The sequence below is a fragment of the Hyaena hyaena genome, unplaced genomic scaffold, assembly GCF_003009895.1.
Source record: "Hyaena hyaena isolate Hyena2069 unplaced genomic scaffold, ASM300989v1 scaffold_184, whole genome shotgun sequence".
Lineage (NCBI taxonomy): Eukaryota > Metazoa > Chordata > Mammalia > Carnivora > Hyaenidae > Hyaena > Hyaena hyaena.
This window is the reverse complement of record NW_024080817.1, coordinates 1,217,303-1,244,166: the sequence shown is the minus strand read 5'-3', so window position 1 is coordinate 1,244,166 and position 26,864 is coordinate 1,217,303. Positions and strand designations below refer to the sequence as shown.

The 26,864-nt window shown below is 50.7% G+C and overlaps 2 protein-coding genes across 2 annotated transcripts in view; one reads left to right on the top strand and one right to left on the bottom strand.

Annotated features, from left to right (window-relative positions):
• LOC120237590 (UL16-binding protein 1-like) overlaps nt 1–26,864 on the top strand; it is a 63,935-nt gene that overhangs the window by 5,473 nt on the left and 31,598 nt on the right. The window lies entirely within an intron of this gene.
• On the bottom strand, nt 17,063–23,976 carry LOC120237594 (UL16-binding protein 1-like). Its single transcript, XM_039240978.1, has 4 exons — nt 23,880–23,976; nt 18,439–18,702; nt 17,930–18,202; nt 17,063–17,198 (listed from the first exon to the last, which is right to left on the bottom strand). Exons 1-4 carry the CDS (start codon nt 23,974–23,976, stop codon nt 17,074–17,076), a joined length of 759 nt encoding a protein of 252 aa, XP_039096909.1. The 3' UTR covers nt 17,063–17,073.

Sequence of the window (26,864 nt, the reverse complement as noted above, 5' to 3'; positions counted from 1 at the left end):
GCACCAGCCTCTACTGCTAGGGGGGCGGGGCTGTGCAGGGGACGCCATTGCTCTGAAGACCAGCCTTGGAAGGATTCTCCTTCTACTCCCACATCCATGGCAGGGGTGTTTCCATGCGTCTTCTCCTTCAACTACAACCTTCACCTGCATTTCTCCTTCACAGATTCTCCCACTCTTTGCTACAATTTCTCCATCACACCAAGGCCCAGACCTGGACAACCATGGTGTGACATTCAAGGAATAATCAATAGAAATATTTTTCTTCACTATTGCTGTGGTGGCAAAAGGGCTGAACTCGTTGGTCCTCTGGGGATGAAGCTGAATGACACAGAGTCCTGGGAGAGACAGAGAGAAACTGTGAAAGACCTGCTAGAAGAGCTCAAAAAGAAACTTCTTGACATGAAAGCAGAGGATTTCCCTCACAGCGGTAAGTCAGAAAGACCTGGGGCAGAAGTAGACAGTTTGTAGGGCCCGGGAGCTATCGTGTTCATGTAAAACATAGACGTGGGTCCCACACAGGCAGCCCAGCATCCCGGGCAGACATGGAGGACAGAACAGGACCAGGAGGGGTGATGGGAGCTGAGGAGTGGACAGCGCGTGGGGCAAGGGATTGGTCAAGCCCAGAGGCTGACCTCATTCCCACGGTGGGGGCGGGGGCGCAGATTCTGTCTCCCTGCAGGGCACGATGGTGTGTAAGTGTGGCGACAATGGACGCACCAGCGGATCCTGGGAGTTTCACACCAGTGAACAAATATCCTACTTCTTTAACTCGACAAGTGGAAATTGGAGAGTTCATCCTGAAGGCCAACAGCTAAAGGCCGCATTTGACACTGACAGAGATTTGACCAATGGCCTCATGAAGATCTCAAATGGAGACTGTAAGAAGTGGCTTGAGCAAATATCAGTGCACTTGGATGAAATGCCAGAGACATCAGGTAACTCAGAAGACTGGTTGAAGTGGTGGTTCTCTTGAAATCAGTCCTTCCTACCCAATAGTAAAGTGTGTGTGTGTTTGTGTGTGTGTGTGTGAGTGAGAGACAGACAGACAGACAGACAGAGACAGACACACACAGAGAGACAGAGAGACAGAGAGACAGAGAGAGAGAGAGAGAGATCCATACACGGTCAATTTCTTTTGGGGAGACTAATGGCCATAGGCACGTTCTAGCGTCCTTCCTTTCCCCTCTCATCTCCTGAAATCTCTTCCTCGCTGCCCATACCTCTAGTCTCAGGTAATACTTGGATTCTGTGCTGGCTGCAAACATGAGGGCATCAGTCTGTTTCCAAAGGTTTGCTTCTCCGTGTTCCCTTTTCTGAGAATCATTGAGCTTTTCATGTCATCTTGTCTCTTGCTGGGAATCATTCAGGGCCAGCTCAACAGTTAGCTCCTGAGAGGTGGTCAACTGTCACCTTCTTCATCCCCCATCACAACCTCTTCTGCCACCACAGGAGGGACCAGTTATGTTGTAACTCTTGCTTCTGCCTTTACATGTGCGAGCTCCATCGGGAGAGGTCCCATCCATGTCTTCCCTCGGTTTCCAGCCCAGAACCTGTCACAGCAGCTGCCACAACATAGAGTGACAGAAACCATCTGCATTGTAGGATTCTCTGTGGCAGGAGGAGCGGGACTGGTATGTCTTCAGATCTGGTGTCTGGAGCAAGGCTCTCACTCCTGTGTTTCCCTTTCAGCACTGCCAGTCACGCAGCAAGTCCCAGCCCCATCCAGGGCCACGGCCATCAGACCCATCACCTGGATCCTCTCTGTGATTCTCAGCTGCTTCATCATAATTGGCATTCTAGGTAGAGTCTTTTAGAGTGAGAGGTACTGAGAGGAGACAGAGAGGGAAGGGAGGGGCACGTGGCCCTGTGTGAGGACTGGGAAAAGCAAATCCGCAGCCCAACCCCTGCCCACAAACTGAACTTTCTCATCACAGAAATGACAGCAGATGATGAGATCTCCTGTCACTTGTTAGCACTAACGTGGACAAATTGAGCCCTGAGTTCTGATAAGACCTCACTGTTAAGACCCCTGGGAAAGGGGACTGCCCACAACAATGCATGAGGCCTGCTGATGCTAAGGGGTCTGGCAAGGTCAGGCCTGACCCAGACCTGATTCTAGATTGAAGAGAGTCAATTTGGGCCCGGCATGGATGTGTGTGGAGAGAAGGCCACACAGCACGGGCAGTACTCACATTTGCGCAAGAGGAGCTTGGTGGCTCCATGTGATGTCTCAAGGGGAAGGAAACTCCATCCAGGGGCCTAAGAGAGACATGGCAGTGGCTAATCCCAGGGGGAGGGAGTGGGAAGGCCTTTGCAGATACAGCTCACAAGGCGAGACTTTAGTGCCATGTTCCCCCAGAAAGTGGCTTGGGTCATAGCACGTAAGGCAGACAGTGAACAGCAGTAGAGCCTGTGCACGAGAAGATGTAGAAGAGTGGGATCTGCCTCGGGCTGGTGCAGTCACTGGCAGCTAGCCTCCCGCAGACCTCAGATCCGGGGCCACGGAGCACCCCTGCTTGGATCAGAGCCGGCCTGGGAGATTGGGGGGAGCAGAGCTGACCACGGAGATGGGGAGGGGGTGAGCTGAGCTGGTCCGGGAAATGGATGGGCAGCTGAGTTGCTGTGTGTGCTCACGGCTGAGCAGGACAGGAATGGGGGGGATGGGGGAAGGAGCATCATGCCAAGAGCTCTGGGTGCTGCTAGCTAGGAGGCTGGAAGGGAAGGGAAAAGAGAAGATCTGTGCTTGAAACCTTTCCAAGGTTAGAGGTATCCAGTGCAGGCCCTTGTCTTCTGTCAGATCCCTCAACAGACCCTTTAGGGCCCCCCATCAGGGGAGAATTAAATTTGAGTCAAGTGGACACAATGATTTGTTGCTTGCTTTTGTCCTAAGATTTGTTCCCCTCTACTTAAGATTAAATAATCGGAAGTATCTTACAAAATGGTACAGAGATGGACAAAACACCAGATGAACACAGCTTTCAAACGTATAGTTGAGGACATCAGCCTGACATACATGACAGTGGCCTCATAAATCTAAATCTCAACCTAATTAAAAATTAAACAAATCTACCAAAAAGGTACATAAACACCTGCCACCCCCACTGTGAGCACACCCAGGAAATGGGAGATGCCTAAGTCCATCCATGTCTGTGACCACGACGGGCATTGGTGGGACGACCTGAAGCAGAGTCTGAGGACGAGGTGGTGGTCAGGAGCTGTGACCCGGTGATCCTGTGCTGAGCGGGAGAGTGTCCTGGCTGGGGGGAGATGCATACTCATGTGTGTGGCATCAGGAGACATCACGAAAACTGCGAGCACATTGGTGTGACCACTTACTGTCATACAGTTCAGGAAGACCAGCGTTCGGTACAGGACTCACAACTTCTTTAGAGTTCAGCCCTCTTTCAAAAATGTTTAGTTACAGAAAATGGGAATTTAAGAAATGCTTACATTTCCAACTTTGATGTAAAGGTTCAATTTGGTCAGTTTTTCAAGGTATGTCCTCTCTCTTTGTTCCGTTCTAACTCGGGGGCTCTGGCATTCGGCAGCTTCTGTCTCCTCTACCCCATCAGGGAGGCCCCCCAGGCCTCGTGGACAGGAGAGCAGCTGTGGTCTGGAATCCGGGCTGTGCACCCTGTTGTCTACGGAGCCTGACACTCACTTCTGTGCAGGAGAGGGCAGGCGATGGCAACAGCTCTTTTTCAATCAACCCAGCTCCAAGCCCCGGGTGGGTGTGGTGCTGGAGTGGGTGTGTCTGTGCATGCCGTGTGTGTGTGTGTGTGTGTGTGTGTGTGTGTGTGCGCGTGCCCAATGACTTTCCTGCTGCTGCTAACGTATTTCCCTCACAGCCTCCATCCCATTTCGCCTCCTGAAATGTCTTCCCCACAACACCTCACTGTCATACATCCAGGCTTTCTGTTCTGGCACATTCCTCTGTCAGGTTTCTGGATTGCATGGACCAATAGCCTGTCACTCAGGAGAGCAGCGCACGAATACCACCTGCCATTACGTCTTCCTTACCCTCCTGTTTCAGTCAGAGCTCCCAGACAAACAGAACCAGGATGAGGTGTAGACAGACAAATAGATAATGAGGGCTTAGCTCATGTGACTATGGAGGCTGGGGACCCCAATACCTGCAGTGTGGACCAGCGTACAAAAGCCCAGGAGAGCCAGTGGTGAGGATGAAATCTAAAGACAGTCTGCTGGAACGTCCCCTTTTCTTTGAGGAGGGCAGGCTCCTTTTCTTAGGCCGTTTTGGCCTTCAACTGACTGGATAAGGCCCACCAATGTTAAGGAAGGCATTCTCCTTATGTCACAGTTCACCAATTTAAATGTGAATTTCATCCAAAGTAATCTCCAAGGGACAGCAAAAATGAACCATCCGCAGGCTAAATTCGTCATCCCCTCCCCCCTCTGTGGGTCCTCGCACTGAGTCCACAGTAAGAATATACACCTGGTGTGAGGGATTTGCATACTGCGGGTTGCCCACTTCATGTGGTCATTGGATACAGGATGTATCTGTTTCCCACTTGTGTAAAACAGAGTCTAATACATGCTGTTGCTCAAACATTCAGGGATCAATGGAACACGATGGAGAACAGAAGCTAAGAGAAGGTTCTCTTCATGCACAGGGGGTTGGGGGGACTCAATTTATAGCAAACCGTCCCAGACTCAAAGGCCCCAAACCCCTCCCCTCAGGTCATCTGCACCATCCCGCTGGGCACCCCCAGCAGGGAAACCCAAACACATCCTTGCCTGGCTATCTAGGCGGCAGCCAGTATTGTGGGCACAAATGGGAGGGAAATGGGGGACCAGTGGGCCCTGACTGCGGGGTAGGCTCTGCCCAGTAGGAGGATGGGGAGGGCCCCAGACCCTTCTTCTCCCCCATCCACAGACTCTTCCCCATTCGTGGAGAAAATAGACTAAGACCTCCTGTTCTACACAGTGTCCTTGTGGAAAACATGAACTCCAAGTGACCATGGTCTTCACAGTCCTACGGCTGTGGGAAAGTGGACGGAGCCGGTACCAGGGCGCTGAGCCTTCTCTACTCAAGGGCACAGACAGCGAATGGGAGCAAACCCTGTGAATGAACAGATATTTAGGGCAGTAGACAGTTCTGGGCTGATTCTCCCGGAGCGTGTGCAGGAAGGCTGATGCTGTGTAGTTAGGAGAAGAAGAGACACACAGGGGTGGGCGGGACTCAGGCCCGGCTGGGCCAAGAGCTGGGTGGGCCCAGGGGATCTGTGTGAGGGAGACACCCCCGGGCGGAGCGCTGGGGACAGGAGCCTGAGACCATCCCTGCGGGCGACAACCAGGAGGGCCTGGCAGCCGCACCCCAGGAGGCTGGGTGAGTGGGGCCCAGGGGAGCAAGAGGAAGGCAGCAGACCAGCCTTGGAGGCCAGGCAGGACGGCCAGGTGGCTGAAGGACGGGTCCTGGGGACCCCACCCCAAGGCACGCTCCTGGTCCCCGGCCTCCCGCTAGATCTTAGGGCACAGTGGAATTGGCTCCCAGAGCACGTTGAATGGCAGGGACACGGGAGCACACTTCCAGAGACAGGAATCCGCTGTCTGGATGGCATTCTGCTGATGTGACTTCTGCCTCGTTCCATGCACGCATTTTCACGTTTGCGGTTACAGGAAAGGTCACCTCATGGCGTGAAGAGATGCAAGGAGGACATCGTGGGGTAACCCTGAGCTTGTCCACACTGAGGACTCAGCACAGGTCACCTGATTCAGGAGTTAGTCCTGCCTCAGCAGTGGAGGCCAGGGTGGCTCCTGGTGGGAGAGGTGGCGGCACTCACGGGGGTCCCTGGCACTAAAGTGCTGCCTGACTAGCTTCCTGATCAAGTCTCCAAAGACAACCCCACTGCCATTTGCCTCAGAAGCCTTAAGAGCAAGGCGACCGCTGGGTGGCACTGCAGCTGCCTGCTTTGCCCTCCTGACCCCAAGGGACACAGGGAACTACAAATTACTGTCTGGTCCACTCACTGTTTTCAAAGGGTTGTGGGTCAGCAGAAAGTCTGGGCCGATCGGGATAGAAACTACTAGAGAACATACCGCTGATGACAGCACCGGGAAAGCCGTCTGGAGCCGCTTTCCTGAGGACCTGAGTGTGGTGGGCACAAAAGTCTGCCATCATTCGAGAACAGGGCTGATTGTGAAAGAGCAGCGGTGCGGGGAACACGTGTGGACGGGGCTCCCAAGAGGAAGGGGTCAGAGGCGCACCAGGGACCGTTTTCAGGGTCGACCCCCCAAGTATGATAGGGAAGCAAAGGAGAAAATAGAGAGGGAAAGGGTAGGACCTGAGAGGGAACCGGGGTTGGGGGGGGGGCCCACGGGGCCCGACAGAACATTATAAACCCAAGACCTTTGTCTATGGTCCCGGCATTCACTATTGAATGCAGACACGCAGGTGTGGCCCCTAGTGTGACATCTGCTGCACGTGCGTGCAAGTGCAGTGTGGAACTTATTATAAAGGCTTTCTGTTCAGAAAGTAAAAACTGTCACCTGGACATGATTTTTGGGAGTGTGGGCTCATAGTCATACTTAGAAAATGGGGGAAGGTATGTGCAGAGAACCTTGAGTCATGGCTTCATGGCTTCCTAAATGCCCCAACCAGGAATGAAAGAGATCCCTGGGAGATGATGCAATAACCCAGAGCTTGCCCTTGCTGAGGGTCCCCACAAGTCTCCCAAGTCAGGAGGTTCCTAAAGCCAGGAATCAGGCAAGGATGTCCACTGTCACCATTTGTATTCAACACAATACTGGAAGTCCTAGCCACAGCAATCAGACATCCAAAAGAAATCACAAGCATCCAAATGAGTAAGGACGAAGTAAAGCTTTCACTATTGGCAGATGACATGACACTAAATAGTGAAAACCCAAAAGACTCTGCCTAGGCCGGCTCTGGCAGGTCCAGGGGTCCCTGAAGGATGGACGGGGTCGGCGAGAGAGAGAGTGAGAGAGCCCCGAGATCCTTTCTGATCACCAGGCAAGCATCTCTGTCCTGTCGGTTTTGGTGTCTTTATTTAAAAATTCAGCAACGTGAGGTGAGAGAAAAGAATTTTTTCCAATGGGAGGCCTTTTATGATATCAATTGCAGAATTATTCCAACCAAGGAAATAACAGAATGTTCTTAGTGAAAAACAGGATAACATTCAAGTTAAATTGTATATAGATAAGCTAGGAGTTATTCTGTCTGGCTCTCAAGAGGATAAATGTTTCTGAATCGGTTTATTTGTGGAAACTAACATGGGGGCCCTAAATGTGTCCGTCTTTGCACCTGGGTTTATGTTTTAGCTACTCTTACCATCCTCATCCCAGCTGCCAGTGTAAGGGAGGGTGTTTGTGGAATGCAGGCCTTGAGGAAGGGACTGCCATGCTTCACCAATTAGCAAAGATATATGTAGTAACTGTGTTCTGCCCTTAACCCCAAAATAGTCTCTTTGTCTCAGGGCCAGGCTCAATTGTAACTCTTGTGTTCTTAACCCCCTTTATTATCTAAGCCTTGGGTCTGCAAGGCCCATAGGAAGAGCCTTTTGACAATCGCCCATAGAGCTTTCATCTAAAGTCTCTTTTGTAAAGGCAGGAATATGCTTTTTCTTATGAGGTATCTGTGTTCAGAATATGGGTCTGATATGGAATATTGTGAGGCCTGGTCAATACCAGCAGGCTTATATCCAACATGAGCCAGTAGTAGCAGATGGAGATCCCAGTTTTCATTTCTCATGGCAAGAGCTGCAAACACTGCCATTTCCTCGCTGTGACTGCCATCCAGAGAGGCCGGTGCGGCTCCCGACAAGACTCCATCAAAACACTGCTAGAACTGATAAACAAATTCAGTAAAGTTGCAGGATACAAAATCAATGTACAGAAATCTGTTGCCTTTCTAAACACCAATAATGAAGCAGCAGGATGAGAAATTATGAAAACCATCCCATTTACAATTGCACTAAAAACTGTAAGATACCTAGGAGTAAACCTAATCAAAGAGGTGACAGACCTGTATTCTGAAAACTATTAAACACTCATGAAAAGAAAGTGAAGATGACACAAAGAGATGGAAAAACATTCCATGCGCATGGATTGGAAGAATACGTATTGGTAAAATGTCTATACTACCCGAAGCAATCTACACAGTTCATGGAACCCCTATCAAAATACCCACAGCAATTTTCACAGAGGCAGAACAAACAATCTTCAAATTTGTATGGAACCACAAAAGACCCCTAATCACCAAAGCAATCTTGAAGAAGTAAAGCAAAGCTGGGGAAGGAAAAATGAGATAAAAAGAGAGAGGGAGGCAAATCATAAGAGACTCTTAATAAGAGAGTCTCTTAACAAGAGAACAAACTGAGGGTTGCTGGAGGGGTGTTGGGCTGGGCAATGGGGTAAATGGGTGATGGGCATTAAGGAGGGCATGTGTTGGGCTGAGCACTGGGTGTCATATGTAAGCAATGAATCACTAAATTCTACTCCTGAAATCATTATCACACTATGTTCTAACTAACTTGGATTTATATAAAATTTAAAAATAAAATTAATACATTCAAAAGAATGTCCTTTAGGCAGAAGATAAATGAGAACCAGTGACAAACTGGGATCTAAATGAAGGAATAAAATTAAGTCAAAATGTTTTTTTTTTTTAAAAAAAAAAAAAAGAAAAATTACAAATAAATAAAACATTAAAAAAAAAAGGAAAGAAGGAAAAGGTGAGACATGACAATTCTGGATTTCAAGTTATATTACAAAGCTCTAGTGATCAAAACAGTATGGCACTGGACCAAAAATTCATCATAGAGATGAATGCAACAGAATGGAAAACCCAGAAATAAACACACAACTATATGGTCAGTTAATCTTGAGGAAAGTAGGAAAAAATAGCCAATGTGAGCAAGACAGTCTTTTCAGCAAAGGTGGGGAAAACTGGACAGCAACACGCAAAAGAAAGAAACTGGCCCTCTTTCTTACACTATACCCAAAAATAAATTCAAAATGGATTAAAGACCGAATTGTGAGACCTAAAACCAGTATCTTAGAAAAGAGCACAGGCATCAGTAACCGCTTTGACATTGGCCATAGCAACTTCTTTCAAGTTAAGTCTCCTGAAGCAAGGAAAACAAAAGCAAAAATAAACTATTGAGACTATATCAAAAGAAAAAAACTCTGGGACACCTGGGCGGCTCAGTCGGTTAAGCGTCTGACTTCGGCTCAGGTCATAAGCTCCTCATTTCTGGGTTCGAGCCCTGCGTTGGGCTCTGTGCTGATAGCTCAGTACCTGGGGCTTGCTTCAGATTCTGTGTCTCCCCCTGTGTCTACACCTCCCAAGGTCATGATCTGTCTCTCAATTATAAATAAATGCTAAAAAATTCTTTAAATAAATAAATAAATAACTGCTGGACAGTGAAGGAAAAAATCAATATAACCAACACACAAAAGGCTAAAGACAAACAAACAACAATAAAAAACAAAACCAAAAAAATAAAAAATAAAAACACCCCAAACAAACCAACTAAAAACACCTAAAAGACAAACTACAGAATGGGAAAAGACATTTGCAAATAAAATATCTGTTAAAATGTTAGTACCCAAAATCTATAAAGAACTTATCAATCTCATCACCCAAAACAGAAAGAATCCAATTAATAAATGGGCAGAACCCATGAATAGACATTTCTCCAAGGAACACATGCAGATGGCCAATAGACCCATGAAACGATGCTCAGCATCCCTCCTCATCAGGGAAATACAAATCAAAAACACAGTGAGATTCCTCCTCACGCTGATCACAATGACTAAAATTAACAACACAGGAAACAACAGATATTGGCGAGGATGTCGAGAAAGAAGAACCTTTTCTGCACTGCAGCTGGGAATGCAAACTGGTGCAGCCACTCTGGAAAATAGCATGGAGGTTTCCTCCTGGATATTTATCCAGAGTACACAAACCCACTAATTCCAAAGGATCTTTGCACACCTATGTTCATAGCAGCATTATTTACAAGAGCCAAGCTATGGAAGCAGCCCAAGTGTCCATCAATTGCTGAATGGATAAAGAAGAAGGAGGACTTATATACAATGGATTATTAGTCAGTCATAAAAGGTTTGAAATCTTGCCATTTGCAATGACGAGGATGGGCCTAGAGAGTTTCATGCTAAGCAAAATCAGTCAGAAACAGATAGGTACCATATGATTTGATTCACATGTGGCATTTAAGAAACAAAACAAAGAAGGAAAAGGAAAAGAAACAGGGAGAGAGAGAGAGAGGAATCAAGAAAGGGATTGGTTAATTATGGAGAACAAAGGAAGAGTCACCAGAGGGGAAGGGGGTGGGGGGATGGGTGAAATAGATGATGGGGATTAAAAAGTGCACTTGTCCCCATGAGCACTAGGTGATGATGTATGGAAATACCGAATCACTATATTGTACCCCTGAAACTAGTACCACCCTGTACCTCAACAATACGGGAATGAAAATAAAAACGAAAAAAAAAGAAAAAAGAAGGAAAGAGTCTGAAGGCCCCAGTGGAGATGAGGAAAGTCCGGGGAACCAGCAGGCCAGAGGAGGAAGGGGAGGGACACCAGAGGAAATGTTTGAGGGGCTTTTGCCCCAGGGCGGGTCTGCAGGGGCCCCTCGATGGGGAGGGTTTTCCTGGACTCATTTCCCAGAGTGACGTCCCAGGTCCAGGGTGCTGACTTTGGGCACGAAGTTCAGCTACACCTCCCTTCTCAGGGGTCTGTCCCCTGGCGCGAGGAAGGGAGGAAATGGCTGAATTCAGAGCTGGATCTACGCCAAGGACGGGGAAGGTCGAGGCGTCCGGAACCATCCAGGCCAGAGGCTTGACTCAGGCTCTGCTCCTTTCCTCCTGGGCGGCGCAGGTTCGGACCCAAGGACATGAGTCACGCGGGACGGGAGAAAACAGGCCACAGGAGAATGGTGTTTAGGGAGGGCAGGTGGCCGCAGCGGGCAATCTGCAGACCCTCCCGCCTCCTCCCCCCCCGCCCCCCCGCGCCCTCCTCGGGGAGAGTCCTAGCCCCTGCTCCGCGGACCTTGGCAGGACACAGGTGCATCCTGCAGCCCGGGGACCCCACCCAGCTGGCGCCCAGCTCCGCTCCCCCACCACCCAGTGTCCCCTCTCCTCTGCCCCTTCAACTTCTCAGCGCAGAGGATCACAGCACTGCAGGCCGCATCCCTCAGACCCACATCACACTCTCCTGCACGTTTGCAGCAGGGGCGTATCTTCCCAGGAGGAAGGGCCGCTCCCCTAGAGGGAGGAATGATCAGTCAGCCTGGAGCCAGTAACTCAGTTGCAGGGCCGGGCGGTTCTACCTCGCGGGACAGATATCCCTGCGCTTTGTCTCCAGAACAGACAGTGAAATCCCATGATGCGGACAATTTACACCCTTGTGTTTTGTGGCAGCCGCTGGGACAGGCGCCGGGGTTGTCATTAGAAGAGGAGTCACTCGGCTAGAGGGACAAGAAAGGGTTACACTATAACCTGTCATTCCGGCAGTGACAGAAGAGGTGGCACATGAGGGGACGGCAGGAACGTGTTCTCAGGACCTGACATTGGAGTTGACATTGAAGGGTGTCCAGTAACAGACCAGGCGAGATGAAAAAGACAATGATTCTCAGAAAAAGGAAAAGTAAGGGACCAACTGTGGGTACAGAATGATGCCGGCGAGAAGTCCAGGGTGACAGGGCCAAAGGCGTGTGCGTGAGGGAGTGACGCCAGACGGTGAGCAGGCAAAGGAGGGTGCTACACCATGACGGCGGCCATTATTCTCCCACGGTGTGACGTTCGACCTATCACTTACACACAAACATCCCTTTCTCCACGCACACATACACACTCTCTCTCTCTCTCTCTCTCTCACACACACACACACACACACACACACACACACACTCTTCCTCTCTCTCTCTCTCTCTCACACACACACGCACGCACACACACACGCACGCACACGCAAGCACGCATGCACATGGTGGGGAAAGTCCACCTAATTTCAAAAGAACCTCCACCTCATCCCTTGTTCTCAGTCCCCTGCTGTCTCCAGAATTGTACCCCCGTGCACCAGTGCTCGCTCAGGCCACCTCTTCCAGTCTTCTTTGAGACCCACAGGGAACTTGGTCACCTCTCTGTCATTTTCAATGTCTCTCTCTCTCTCTCTCTTTCTAATGTATTTATTTTGAGAGAGCCAAAGAGCACAAGCAGGGGAGGGCCAGAGACAGAGGGAGAGAGAAAATCCCAAGCAGGCTCCGCACTGTCAGCAAAGAGCCCAGTGCAAGGCTCCACCTCATGAACTACAAGGTCATGACCTGAGCCGAAACCAAGAGTCAGACGCTTAACCGACTGAGCCACCCAGCCGCCCCGAGGAGGGACCCTTTAAGTGGACAACAAGTGCCCTGATTCCTTCTGGCCTCCCCAAGAGCCACATTGCCATTTCCTCAGGTAAGTGTACACTACAAGGCACAAACCACCCTGACATTCATGTGGGACAAATACGTGAGTGAGTGACATCATCCCCGGAGAACTGAAGGCTCATCATGGCCTCCCTGTTGAGTGTCGAATGGTGGGGGGGGGGGGGGGGGGGGGGGGGCAGGGGACAATGTTCTAGATCCTGTTCCCAACAGTGTCATTGGCTCAGGAACCCGCACAGTGACCATTTCACATTCCTGGGCTTTGTCACAGGAAAGAAAAACCTTTGTAGTGAGTGAATTACTTGTGGTTGAGGGCTGCGTCATAGGGAAAATTAAGTATGGTCAGCATACACCGCCTTCCCCTTCTCTCCAAATACAACATTAGAAGAGTATCTCCTCCTGGATGAAATGACAGCGAAGAGCACACACTTTAACCTCCCTAGGGATGCACAGGTGTGATCCTTAACCTATTTCCATTGAATGCAGACATATATATATACATATAATTTTGGCTGATGAAGAGTTTGGTTTCATACTTAGCCATGCATGTGCCTGGGTGCAGAGCTGTCCTTACCACCACCGGCCACCACTGGCCCAGGAGGAACAGGCAGCACAGATGCTCCAGACACTCTGCCACTTTGGGTGTTGGGGCTCACAAAGGTCATGAGCACACTGGGTTTCCCCTTCCTACATGAAGGGCAAACCAATTAACAGCCAGACTTTAGCAGGACGGGGAGCCAGTTCTAGCTGAAGGCACTTTAATCAAGGCACATGCCCAGGGCTAGAGTTGGTTTTCCTTCTGGTTATTCCGATAAATCGAGATGGGACTCGGTTGGAGACCCAGCACTGCTGCAAGCTGCGGGTAGTGGGCCAGGGAGCCGAGTGGGTGCCTGCCCACTAGTAGAGCCCCTGGTCAGGGCTGTCCACACGGCCAGTTAGCGGCTGGCATGGGGTGAGCTGTTCTCCTTAGGCAGCCTCGTACTTTCTGAGCCGGACCACTTTCTTCTGAGCACCACACGGATGCACAACGTGGAAGCAGGGCCTTCCGAGAAGAGGCCTAAGTAGGGGAGTGCTGGGTCCAAGTCTGCTCTCAAGTCTCCCTCCGTGGGCCTGGCCAACTTCCCTTTCTGCAGGCACCTGATGGCCTGCATCATGAATCTTGTCACCAGGCAGCACTGGATTTCATTATCAGAGGAACCGTCAGACTTAGGAGATACCTTCAGGCTTCCCCAAATACCATCCAGGTCGGAAGTCAAAGCTGTTCCAGACATGTGACCTGGGAGGTCTTTGGACACCATCTGCTTCAGCCACTCTAGGCTTCTACCATCATCCCTCTCCCTAAAGGCTTTGCCTACTTGGTCTATGTATTTTGCTACATCCGTACCAAGTTCACCCACCAGTGTGGCAGCTTCCACAGGAAAGCCAAAGCTTCTGGTAAGGGAGTCCAGCTTCGTAGGGTCAACTGCTTCCTGGAGAATTCTGATGGCTTCAGACATCACAGGTGCCAGACCCTTGTTGGTCCAGAAGCCAGGTCTATCCTTCACCGCACTGGTGATCTTGCCCTGCTCAAGACAGACTATTCCAATAGAAGCCCGTGTCCTTGTGTCCTTTCTTAGATTGTGATGATCTTGGGCAGCCACATCTTGTCCACACGAGAGAAGTAGTGTCTGCCAATCACCTTCCCAGGTCTTTAGCTGGAAGCAGCAACTTCCCTGATTGGGAGGGCAGACATGTTACTAGCGAAAACATAGAGATCTGGAATCACCATCTGTAATTCCTTTAGCAACTGTGCTTGACTCTAAGGTCCTTAAACCCTCAAAGCCCTTCAACAGGCCGTGTCAAAACCCTGGTAATCATGCTGCCTAGTCAGTTACTGAAAATACCGTCCTTTTGAAATTATGTTAGGGCTGTCTCTTTCACTCTTTTGTTGTTGTTGTTGTTGTTGATTTGTTTGTTTTTGGTTTTTTGGTGTTTTTATATTTTGAGAGACATGGCATGCACTACAGACACACACACACACACACACACACACACACACACAGCAGAGGGGCAGAGGGAAGGGAGAGAGAATCTTAAGCTAAAGGCTTCAGGCCCAGTGTCGTGCTCAACATGAGACTAGATTTCATGATTGTGAGATCATGACTGCAACATCTTGACCTGAGCTGAAATCAAATGTCGGACCCTTACTGACTGACCACCCACGTGCTCCTCTTCTTCACTTTAACCTTCAGTCCTTTGAACACTTGTTGCTGTCCTTGGCGAGCCCAGCTGTGTAGCCTCATTATATGTGGTCTTTAGGCCCTTACCCACGGGCACTTGGACCATGCTGGCTCCCATCAGCCCAGCACCCAAAATTGCTCTACGTTTAGCCTCCTTCTATGGAACTCCATATTTATTCTTGCACCAGAACTGACCATGGTAAAGTCCAACCAAGGCCTTTGATTCTTTGGACTACGCAGGCTCTCCACATTTCTGAGATTCAGAGATAGCCAGCATCCTTACCTTGCTCAATTCCAGTCTTTTGCACATCAGTTATTTTCAGAGGTGCAGGAAAAAGACCTTCGGTTTGCTCTCCTACTTTATCTTCATTCTTTTGCAAGTCTGTTACCTGACAAAGGGAATATTCACGGCTTGTGATGTTACTGTTCCCACCAATTCTTCCTCTGTCTTTGGAGAGATTTTCTTATTCCTGGGTGAGTCCCGGAGGTCTGGGACTCTGGTCACTAGGTGGCCCCGCCGCTCTATCAGGTCCCCGCCTTGGCCAGCTCTGGGGCCCAGTGGCATCTGCCTGGCATTTGGGACAGAAAAAAGGCAATTTGGGCAACAGAGTGCTGCCAGTGCTGGGGGCCCGGAGCGGGGGAAGGGAGCGGACCGCGTAGGGAACTGCACAGTCGCCCTAGTCACCCCCTGCCACTTGGGGAGCCCAGGTGCGACCAGGAAGCCAAGGCCCACCTTGCAGCCGGGACGCGGGGTGCGCGGGGCACCGAGACTGGGCGCTGTGTGTTTTTTGTTATGGAGGACACTGCTCAGAAACTCATGGAAGTATGCGCAAGCCAGGGAACTGTCCCCGTGGATGCCTTTCCATCTTGGACTCGGACTACCTTCCCGCCCGCCCCCCACCCCAGGAGTTTGCATCCACACCGCACTTGCACACACGTGCAGCAGATGTCACACTAGGGGCCACACCTGCGTGTCTGCATTCAAAAGTGAATGCCGGGACCATAGACAAGGGTCTTGGGCTTATAAGGTTCTGTCTGGCCCCTACAGAAGGGGGGAGAGGATGACGAATTTAGCCTGTGGATGGTTCATTTTTCCTGTCCGTTGGAGACTACTTTGATTGAAATTAACATTTAAATTGGTGAACTGTGACATAAGGAGAATGTCTTCCTTAACACTGGTGGGCCTTGTCCAGCCCGTTGAAGGCCTGAAAAGGCCAAGGAACAAGAAGCCTGCCCTCCCCATAGAAAAGGGGACGTTCCAGCAGACTGTCTTTAGATTTCATCCCCACCACTTGCTCTCCTGGGATTTTGTACGCTGGCCCACACTGCAGGTTTTGGCGTCCCCAGCCTCCATAGTCACATGAGTTAAACGGTTATTATCTATTTGTCTGTCTACACCTCATCCTGGTTCTGTTTGTCTGAGAGCTCTGACTGAAACAGGAGGGTAAGGAAGACATAATGGCAGGTGGTATTTGTGCCCCGCTTTCCTGAGTGACAGGCTGTTGGTCCATGCAATCCAGAAACCTGACAGAGGAATGTGCCATAACAGAAAGACTGGATGTATGACAGTGAGGTATTGTGGGGGAGACATTTGAGGAGGTAAAATGGGATGGAGGCTGTGAGGGAAATCCATTAGCAGCCATGAGTTCGAGCAATACAGTCATTGGACACACACAAACACACACACACTTGCACGTAGACCCACATGCACCCACTCCACCACCCACCCCCCTTGGCTTGGAGCGGATACCTCATTGTATAAGAGTGGATGCCGTCACCTGTCCTCCCCTACACCGAAGTGAGGGTCGGACTCGGTAGACTCCAGGGTGTACACCCCGGATTCCAGGCCTCAGCTGCTGTCCTGTCCACGAGGCCTGGGAGGGCCAACCCGAGGGGGTAGAAGAGACAGAAGCTGCCGATGGCTGGAGCCCCAAGTCAGAAGGGAACAAAGAGAGAGGACTTGCCTGAAAAACTGACCAAATTTACCCTTTATTCCAAATTTGGAAATGTAAGTATTTCTTAAATTCTCACTTGCTGTAACTAAACATTTTTGAAACAGTCCTGAACTCTAATTAACTTGTCAGTCCTGTACCAAATGCTGGTCTTCCTGAACCGTATGACAGTAAGCGGTCACAACAATGTCCTCCCAGTTTTCGTGATGTATCCTGATGCCACACACGAGTATGTATCTGTCACCAGCCACGACATTCTCCTGGGTCACCACAGGATGAATTAAGGAGTCATCAGGGTTCAGCTTTTCCACGTTAGTGCTAACAAGTGACAGGAGATCTCATCAATGGGTGTCATTTCTGTGATGAGAAGGTTCTGTGAGTGGTCAGGGTTGGACGGGGGAATCACCTTTCCCAGGTCCTCACACAGGGCCAAGTGCCCCTCCCTTCCCTCTCCATCTCTTCTCAGTCCCTCTCAATCTAAAGGACCCTGCCTTGGATGCCAATTATGATGACACAGCTGAGAATCATGGAGAGGATCCAGATGATGGGTCTGAAGGCCGTGGCCCTGGACGGGGCTGGGACTTGCTGCGTGACTGGCAGTGCTGAAAGGGAAACACAGGAGTGAGAGCCTTGCTCCAGACACCAGATCTGAAGACATACCAGCCCCGCTCCTCCTGCCACAGAGAATCCTACAATGCAGATGGTTTCTGTGACTCTACGTTGTGGCAGCTACTGTGACAGGTTCTGGGCTGGAAACCGAGGGAAGACACGGATGGGACCTCTCCCAATGGAGCTCGCACATGTAAAGGCAGAAGCAAGAGTTACAACATAACTGGTCCCTCCTGCGATGGCAGAAGAGGTGGTGATGGAGGATGAAGAAGGTGACAGTTGACCACCTCTCAGGAGCTAACTGTTGAGCTGGCCCTGAATGATTCCCAGCAAGAGACAAGATGACATGAAAAACTCAATGATTCTCAGAAAAGGGAACAGGGAGAAGCAAATCTCTAGAAACAGACTGACGCCCTCATGTTTGGGGCCAGCATAGAATCCGAGTAATACCTGAGACTGAAGGTAAGGGCAGCGAGGAAGAGATTTCAGGAGATGAGAGGGGAAAAGAAGGACACTAGAACGTGCCTATGGTGCATTAATTTCCTGAAAAAGAAATTGACCATGCATGGATCACTTTTTCTCTCTCTCTCTCTAACTGTCGGTCTCTCTGTCTCTGTCTCTGTATTTCTCTCTCTCTACTCTCTCCCACACAGACACACATTACGGTGGGGAAGGGAGGTTTGATTTCAAGAGAACCACCACTTCATCCAGTCTTTTGAGTTACCTGTTGTCTCCGGTATTTCATCCCAGTGCACCAATATTTGCTCAAGCCACTTCTTACAGTCTCCATTTGAGATCTTCATGAGGCAATTGGTCAAATCTCTGTCAGTGTCAAATGCGGCCCTTAGCTGTCGGCCTCTAGGATGAACTCTCCAATTTCCACTTGTCGAGTTAAAGAAGTAGGATATCTGTTCACTGGTGTGAAACTCCCAGGATCCACTGGTGTGTCCATTGTCCCCACACTTACACACCATCGTGCCCTGCAGGGAGACAGAATCTGCCCCCCCCAACCCCACCGTGGGAATGAGGTCAGCCTCTGGGCTTGACCAATCCCTTGCCCCACGTGCTGTCCACTCCTCAGCTCCCATCACCCCTCCTGGTCCTGTTCTGTCCTCCATGTCTGCCCGGGATGCTGGGCCTCCTGTGTGGGACCCACGTCTAAGTTTTACATGAACACGATAGCTCCCGGGCCCTACAAACTGTCTACTTCTATCCCGGGCCTTTCCAACTTACCGCTGTGAGGGAAATCCTCTGCTTTCATGTCAAGAAGTTTCTTTTTGAGCTCTTCTAGCAGGTCTTTCACAGTTTCTCTCTGTCTCTCCCATAACTCTATGCCAGTCTGCTTCATCCTCAGAGGACCAACGAGTTCGACCTTCTCACTCTCACAAGCATAGGAAAGATAATCCTTTCCATTGACCTTACCTCCAAACTCACACCATGATTGTCCAGATTTGGGCTTTGGTGTGATGAAGAATTCAAAGGAAAGAGAAAGACCATCTGCAAAGGAAACATAGGTGAAAGCCGGGGTTAGAAGAAAGACCCATAGGCGATCTCTCCCATCAATGTGACAGCAATTGCATCTTTGCAGGCCTGGCCTAGCAGAGCAATGGCGTCCCCTGCACAGCCCCGCCCCCCTAGCAGTAGAGGCTGGTGCTCTTCCCTTGTTGGAATAACACCAAAGAACAGATTCCACATTCCATATCACCATGGATAGGTCCCCTGTGTCTACCACGCCGATATCAGGCATCACTCAGTACTCAATGAGTCCAGGCACATACTACACTGGCTATGAGAAGAAGAGGTCTGCATGCCCGCTGATTGTCAGGATCTATCCCAGTGTCCTCTAAGACGAGAGACACGGAAGGGGCCTGTTCCTGAGGAGCTAGTCAGGGTAGGGGCAGAGTGAGTATAGATCCAAAGTCAGAGAAGAGAAAATGTACACTCCTGGGTCACAGGATTTAGCACAGGCCTGGTGATGCTGATAATGCCATTAGGATGGGCCTTGGAGGCTTGGAAAACAGGAAGGTCCACATGGCACAGACTAGAACATCTGGAATTCCAAGACACTTAGTGGTAGAAGGGATTAAAAAGGCCCAAAGAAGTGCATATGACACAACAAATCTAGTAAGAAAGGCCAAAACAGAACAAAAAATATGCCTGTCATCTATGCTCTTGCAGAGGTCTGGAGGACGCTCAGTGAAACTCGTCAAGAATGCATGGTCCCACTGAACCGGAGAACTACAGACCAATTTCCCTGATGAACACGGATGCACAAACTCTCCAACAAGACACTAGCCAACCAAATCCAACAATCCAGTAAAAGAATTATTCACCTGGATCAGGTCGGATTTATTCCTTGGCTGCAGGGCTGATTCAGTATCCGCAAATCAATCAATGGGATACATCACATTAATAAGAGAAAGGAGAAGAACCGAATGATCCTCTCAATAGGAGCAGGAAAACATTTGACAAGAAACAGCATCCTTTCTTGATAAAAACCCTCAAGAAAGTAGGGATAGAAGGATCATACCTCAAGGTCATAAAGGCCATGTATGAAACACCCACCGACAATATCATCTTCCATGGGGAAAGACCGAGAGCTTTCCCCCCAAGGTCAGGAACACCACAGGGATACCCACTCTCACCACTGTTGTTCAACATAGGGTTGCAAGTCCTAGCCTCAGCAATCAGACTACAAAATTAATCAAATGCATTCAAATCAGCAAGGAAGAAGTGAAACTTTCATGCTTCACAGACCACATAATACGCTATGTAGAAAGCCTAAAAGACCTAGGAATAAATTTCACCAAAAAGGCAAAAGATTTATATGCTGAAAACTATAGAAAGCTTATGACAGAAATTGAAGTAGAAAAAGAAACAGAAAAACATGCCAATCTCACGGACTGGAAGAACAAATATAGTGAAAATGTCACTACTACCCAAATCAATGTACATATTCAATGCAATCCCTATCAAAATAACACCAGCAGTCTTCACAGAGCATGAATAAATAATTCTGAAGTTGGCATGGAACCAGAAACGACCCGGGAGAATCAAAGTCATGAGACAAAGGAAAACCAAAGCTGGAGGCATCACAATTCTGGACTTTAAGCTGTATTACAAAGCTGTCATCAGCAAGACGGTATGGTCCTGGCACAAAAACAGACACATAGATCAATGGAATAGAACAGAAAACCCAGAATGACACCCACAAACGCATGGCCAACTAATCTTTGACAAAGCGGGATGACTATCCAGTGGGAATAGGTCTCTTCAGCAAATGTGTGGGAAACCTGGACAGCCACATGCAGAAGAATGAACCTGGGCCGCGTTCTTCCATCGTACACAAAAATGAACACAAAATGGGTAAAAGACCTAAATGTAAGGCAGGAAACCATCAAATACCTAGAGGAGTAAACAGGCAAAAACCACTTTGACCTTGGCCACAGCAACTTCTTACTTGACATGGGTCTAGAGGCATGGAAACCAAAAACAAAAATTATCTGTCAGGATCTCATCAAGAGGAGCTATGTTTCCTTCTGTGCAGCAAAGGAAACAATGACGAAAACTAAAAGCCAATGGATGGAATGGGAGGAGATATTGGCAAATGACATATTGATGAAGGGTTACTATCCAAAATCTATGAAGAGCTTATCATACCCAACACCCAAGGAAACAAATAATCCAGTGAAGAAATGAGTGACAGACATGAAGAGACACTTTTCCAAAGAAGCCATCCACATGGCTGACACATGAAAACAAGCCCAACAACACTCATCATCAGGGACATAGAAATCAAAACCACAATGAGATACCACCTCATGCCTGTCAGAATGACTAAAATGAACAACTCAGGACACGACAGATATTAGTGAGGATGCGGAGAGAGGCAAGACCTTTTGCACTGAGGCGGGAGTGCAAACTGGTATAGCCACTCTGGAAAACAGCATGGAGGTTCCTCAAAAACGTTTAAAAAAAAGAAAATACCTTATAATATAGTAGTTGAAATACTTGGTGTTTACCCAAAGAATACAAAAATGCTGGTTCGTATCAGTACACGTAACCAAATGTTTATAGCAGCACAGTCAACAATAGCCAAATTATGGAAGGAGCCCAGACATCCATCAACTGATGAATGGATAAAGACATAGCATATTATAGAATGGAATATTACTTGGTGATCAAAAAGAATGAAATCTTTGCCATTTGCAGCCATGTGGATGGAGCTAGAGTGTATTATGCTACACAAAATAAGTCACTCGGACAAAGGGAAGTATCATATGGTATCAAGCATATGTGGAATTTAAGAAAAAGAACCGAGGAACATAGGGGAAGGGAAGGAAAAATAAGGTAAAAACAGAGACAGAGGCAAACGTAAGAGACTCTTAAATACAGAGAAGAAACTGAGGGTTGTTGGAGGGGTGATGGTTGGGGGAATGGGCTGAAAGGATCGTGGGCATTAAGGAGGGTACTTGTTGGGTCAAGCACTGAGTGGTACACGTAAATGAGGAATCACTAAATTCGACTCCTGAAACCATTGTTGCACTAGATGTTAACTAACTTGGACTTTAAAAAATTAAAAAAAAAAAAAAAAGTAATGCATGAAGGGTACCAACATGGTCAAGAAGCTAGTGATGCAAGGGCCGCTTGGTGTTTTAATCCCTTACGTGTCCAACTTCAGCTCAGGTCATGATCAGGAGGTTTGTGTCTTTGAGTCTTGCACTCAGCTTTGCCCTGATGTTGTGGAGCGGATTCTCTCTCTCTCCCTCTCTCTCTCTCAAAATAAATAAATTAATACAAAAGTAGCCACTGATGGCCATCTTTGAAGGCAGAGCTTGGCGGTACAGGACGATGTTGCAGAATCAGGCTCCCAGGAGTATTGGGGGTGGGAAATCCTGATAGAATAGATTTGAGGTACAGGCGCTCAACTGTCAGAAGCAGGGAGGCGGCAACAGCCGAAATGATCCTAGATGCTGGAAGGCAGCCAGGCCCCTGACCCACAGAAAGCTGTCCATCCCTGTGGCTCACAGAACACAGTGATTGTGGAGGCGCAATAGTTGGAAGCCAACCCAGAGATTACAGGTGTTAAGCAATCAAAACAAAGACCCGTCCCCAGGATGCATGAGGAGGCTGAAAGCAGTGACCTCACAGAAAGTCTGGAATCTCTGCCCAGGTTCCAGACCTGAGCCACTGGAACTCTTTACTAGAAGCGGAAGCCAGCTTCCAATCAGGAGGGACCCTTCAGGTCCACAGCAAGAGCAATGCTTCCTGCTGGCCTTCCCCCCAGAGTCATGTGGTCATGTACAGGGGTGAGTGTACCCTGGGGACACAGACCACCCAGGCGTTTTTACTGGACCTACTGTGTGAGTGCACACCACCCTCAGGGATCTAACAGGTCATCACAGTCCCTGTTATTGAAATGGTACCGGGCCCGGAGGTGCCCCAGATACTGAAAAGACACGCCTGGTCCTGTTTGCACTGATATCATTGGGTTCAGGCACCCGCATCGCCATGTGGTCCTTTCACACTCCCCACATTTGTTACAAGCATGAAAACTCTTTGTAGTTGAATTCCTTGCGGGATGCGGGCTAGGTGGTGGGGAATTTGGAGCACACTATTCTTACACGGTCTTCTTTCTTCAGACAGAATGTTTCAAAAGCACTATTCCTGGACGCGATGACAGAGATCAGAACCAACCTTAACACCTCTCTCAGGATGCGAGGATGTGAATGAGCCCTATTCCATTTTCATGTAAATGCCCGCCTGGTGCAAAGATTCTGTGCACATATTCAATAACTTCATCGCCTCCGTGGTAACTACTCAACAGCGCCAGTGTGGCAGGGAAGTGCCATAGCAGGACCCGGATGAATGAGTGTGGCTGGACCGGCTTCTTGGGTCACAGGACCGTGGAGAAGCGGGGACGCAGAGGTATTGTGTTAGGAAAAGGTGCTCCGGGCCCTCTGGGACGTCCCCATTGGAATATCGGGAAGGGACCCCACGGTGTTCCAGCGAGACACTGCCACTTGCAGCAGGGACAGTCCCACCAGGAAGAGGCTGCAGGCGTGGCCCAGGGGCGGGGGGGGGGGGGGGGGCCGGAGGTCTCTGGCCATAGGATTCCCGAGCTGCCCGCCCCGAGCTGGGAGGTGCTGGGACGGCGCTGGCGGAGGGGCCCCTGGCGGCGCGGCCGTGGGGGAGCCGCTGGCCTAGGGCGCCGCGAAGTCCAAGTGCACCGGGAGCGGGGACGGTGCTCGTGCGGGCGGAGTTGTGTGAGCCGCGCGGGGCCCGAGTTTCCCGGGCAGTTCCTTCCCCGCGGGACCTCGCAGCGTCCTGCCCAAAGCGCGGGGGCCGGAGACCTGCTCGGCTCCGCCCGGAGATCGCAGACTTCCCGCCGCGCCCCGTCGCCCTCCGCCCTGCACGGCCCGCTTCCCCGCCTCGCCCCCGACCCCCCGCAGCGCTTCCTACAAAGTCGGCTCTTTTCAGTTAACTCTCAAGGTCAAGGGATCCCGCGCCCGGCAGGTTCAGGGAGGCGGAAACGAGGCGGCGGGGACTAATTGGGGAAGCGGCTTGAACGCCTCCCGGCGGGAAGGCTCCAGAACCCGTCGGGGCACAACACACCTCCTTCCAGGTGTTAACGCTCGCTCCCCACCGCCCCACCTCCACTCCGCAGGGGCCACCTCGGAACTCACAGGTGAGAGGTGCTGGGACACGGTCCGTCATCAGAATCCGGATCAGAAGGCCAAGACAGAAGACGGTGCCCGGAGCCCGAGCCATGGCGGGCGTCGGCGGGATAGCAGCGTGAGGGACGGGAGACACCTACCAGCTTGGAGGGGCTGTTACACACGCATCTGGCACAGCCACCAGGTCCTAATTGCCTCCCTGGGCAGAAAAACAGGATTGGTCGCTGATACGCTGGGCGGAGAGATCCGTTTGCAATAAAAGAATGTAGGGACAGAAGTTGCCAAAAATGGGTGCGGGAGGAGTAGACGACCCTGTTGCTGGGCGGAGCCACCGCCACCTCCTCAGCTGCCTTCGGAGTTCCTGCCCCCTGGCGTCTCCGGACAAGGAGAAAGATGCAGAAGAGGAAACTCGGTCCAGAAGCACTGCCCGCAGGGGTAGCTGAGCCTGGGTAGCTCAGGTCATGATCTCAGTGTTCCTGGGTTCCAGGTGCACCCCTGCTCTCCTAAGTTTCCTACCTCAGTGTGGAGCCGAGCTTGGGATTCTCTGTCTCTGCCTTCCCCTGTCTCTCTTCTCTCTCTCAAAAATAATTAATTAACGTTAAAAAGAGAAAAGAAGTACTTGCAGGAGTTGGGAGCCGGAAGACAAGGATGGGAGTGCAGAGCGGGAAGCAGGGCTGAAGACCTCTTGATGTTAGAGGGTTGGGTTTTCGTTTTGTTTCTTATTTTGTTTTAAATTGCATGTGATGTATTAGCATCTGTATTTGGCTTGTTTTTAAGGTTATTCATTTATATTAAGAGAGAGAGAAAGAGAAGGGGAGGGGCAGAGAGAGAGGGAAAGAGAATCCTAAGCAGGCTGCACACTATCAGGGAGGAAGACCCCACACGGGACTGGATCTCACAAACTGTGACCATGACCTGAACAGAAACCAAGCGTCAGTTGCTTAACTGACCGAGCCACTCAGACGTCCCAATGCTAGCGGGTTTTAGAAAAGCCAGCATAACTCTGCACAAATTAGTTGGGGAAGGCCTAGAGGCAGGCACACCTGTGGCAATGGGCCCACGCCCATGGTGTCCAGCGGGCTTACCATGTTCTCCACCAATCAGAAGCAGCAGGCTGGGCAGAATGGTAGAACGGCCTTGTGAAAACAGAGTTACACTGTGAGCTAGGTCGGGGTCCCTGGTGGGGCAGGGACCAGGTCCTCCCGAAGGCCGTTATGCTGTCATCTCACTCCTCTCCGTGGCCTTAAACCCTGGACCCTCTCGTCTCAGCTCCTGGATGGACCTCCCTTCCCAGGGGTGTGTCACACAGAGCCACCATGCTCTCACCCGGGTGGGAGTAATGCCTTTGAAAGGTGTGCCTGCCTCTCGGCCTTCCCCAACGAATCGTGTGCTGAGTCAGGCTGGCTTTTCTAAAACCCTCTAGCATTGGGACGCCTGTGTGGCTGTCAGTTAAGCAACTGACGCTTGGTTTCTGCTCAGGTCATGATCTCACAGTTTGTGAGATCCACTCCGCATGGGGGTCTTCCTCCCTGATCGTGTGCAGCCTGCCCCTCCCGTGCTCTTTCTCTCTCTCTCTCAATATAAATTAATAACCTCAAAAACAAGCAAAGCACAGATCCTAATACTTCTCAGGCGATTTAAAAACAAAAACAAACAGAAACAAAACCCAACCCTCTAACATCAAGAGGTCTTAAGTCTTGCATTCCGCACCCCAATCCAATCCTTGTCCTGCGGCTCCCATCACCAGGAGGTACTTCTTTTTCTGTTTTTACGATCATTAATTATTTTTGAGAGAGAGAGCGAGAGGGAAAGCGAAGGAGAGAGGGAACACGGGAAGGGCAGAGACAGGGAATCCAAAGCAGCTTCAAACAGAGGGCCCCACACTGAGGCATGCCAGCGCAGAGCGGGGGGTGGGGGGTGAGGGTGGGGAGGGGGTGGACCTTGAACTTGGGAACCAAGAGATCATGACCTGAGCCAGAAATAATGATAGAGATCATGACCTGAGCTACCCAGGCGCCCCTATTGGCAGTACTTTTTGATCAAGTTTCCCGTTCTCATTCGGAGAAGCCAGGGGGCAGACACGCGAAGGGAGTGACGTGACGGTGGCCCCGCCCAGCAACAGGGTCCCTCCTCCTCCCACATCCTTTTATAGCAAACCGATCTCCACCCAGCATATTAATGACCACTCCGTCGCTTCCCCTCACATGGTCCGGCTGCCGCTCGGTAAAAGCCGGTTGTCCCCCTGCACCCTGAGCTGGTAGGAGCAGCCGCCGCCCCTGATGCCATGGCTCGGGCTCCCGGCACCATCTTCCGTCTGGGCCTCCTGATCCGGTTTCTGATGGCAGACAGCGTTCCAGCCCCTCTCACCTGTGAGTTCGGAGGTGGCCCCTGGGCGGTGAGGTGGGGCGGTGGGGGGGGCGAGCATTAAGACCTGGAAGGAGGTGCGCGGTGCCCCCAGGGGTTCTGGAGCCTTCTCGCAGGGAGGCGTTCCGGGCCCTCCTGAATTAGTCCCCCCCAGGCTGGTTTCCGCCTCCGCGGCACCTGCGGGGAACGGGGTCCCTGGACCGGGATAAGTAATTGAAACGGGGACAACTTCGTAGGAAAGCGCTGCTTGGCCGGGGGCGAGGCGGGGAAGCGGGCCGTGCAGGGCGGAGGGCGACGGGGCGCGGCGGGAAGTCTGCGATCTCCGGGCGGAGCCGAGCAGGTCTCCGGCCCCCGCGCTTTGGGCAGGACGCTGCGAGGTCCCGCGGGGAAGGAACTGCCCGGGAAACTCGGGCCCCGCGCGGCTCACACAACTCCGCCCGCACGAGCACCGTCCCCGCTCCCGGTGCACTTGGACTTCGCGGCGCCCTAGGCCAGCGGCTCCCCCACGGCCGCGCCGCCAGGGGCCCCTCCGCCAGCGCCGTCCCAGCACCTCCCAGCTCGGGGCGGGCAGCTCGGGAATCCGATGGCCAGAGACCTCCGGCCCCCCCCCCCCCCCCC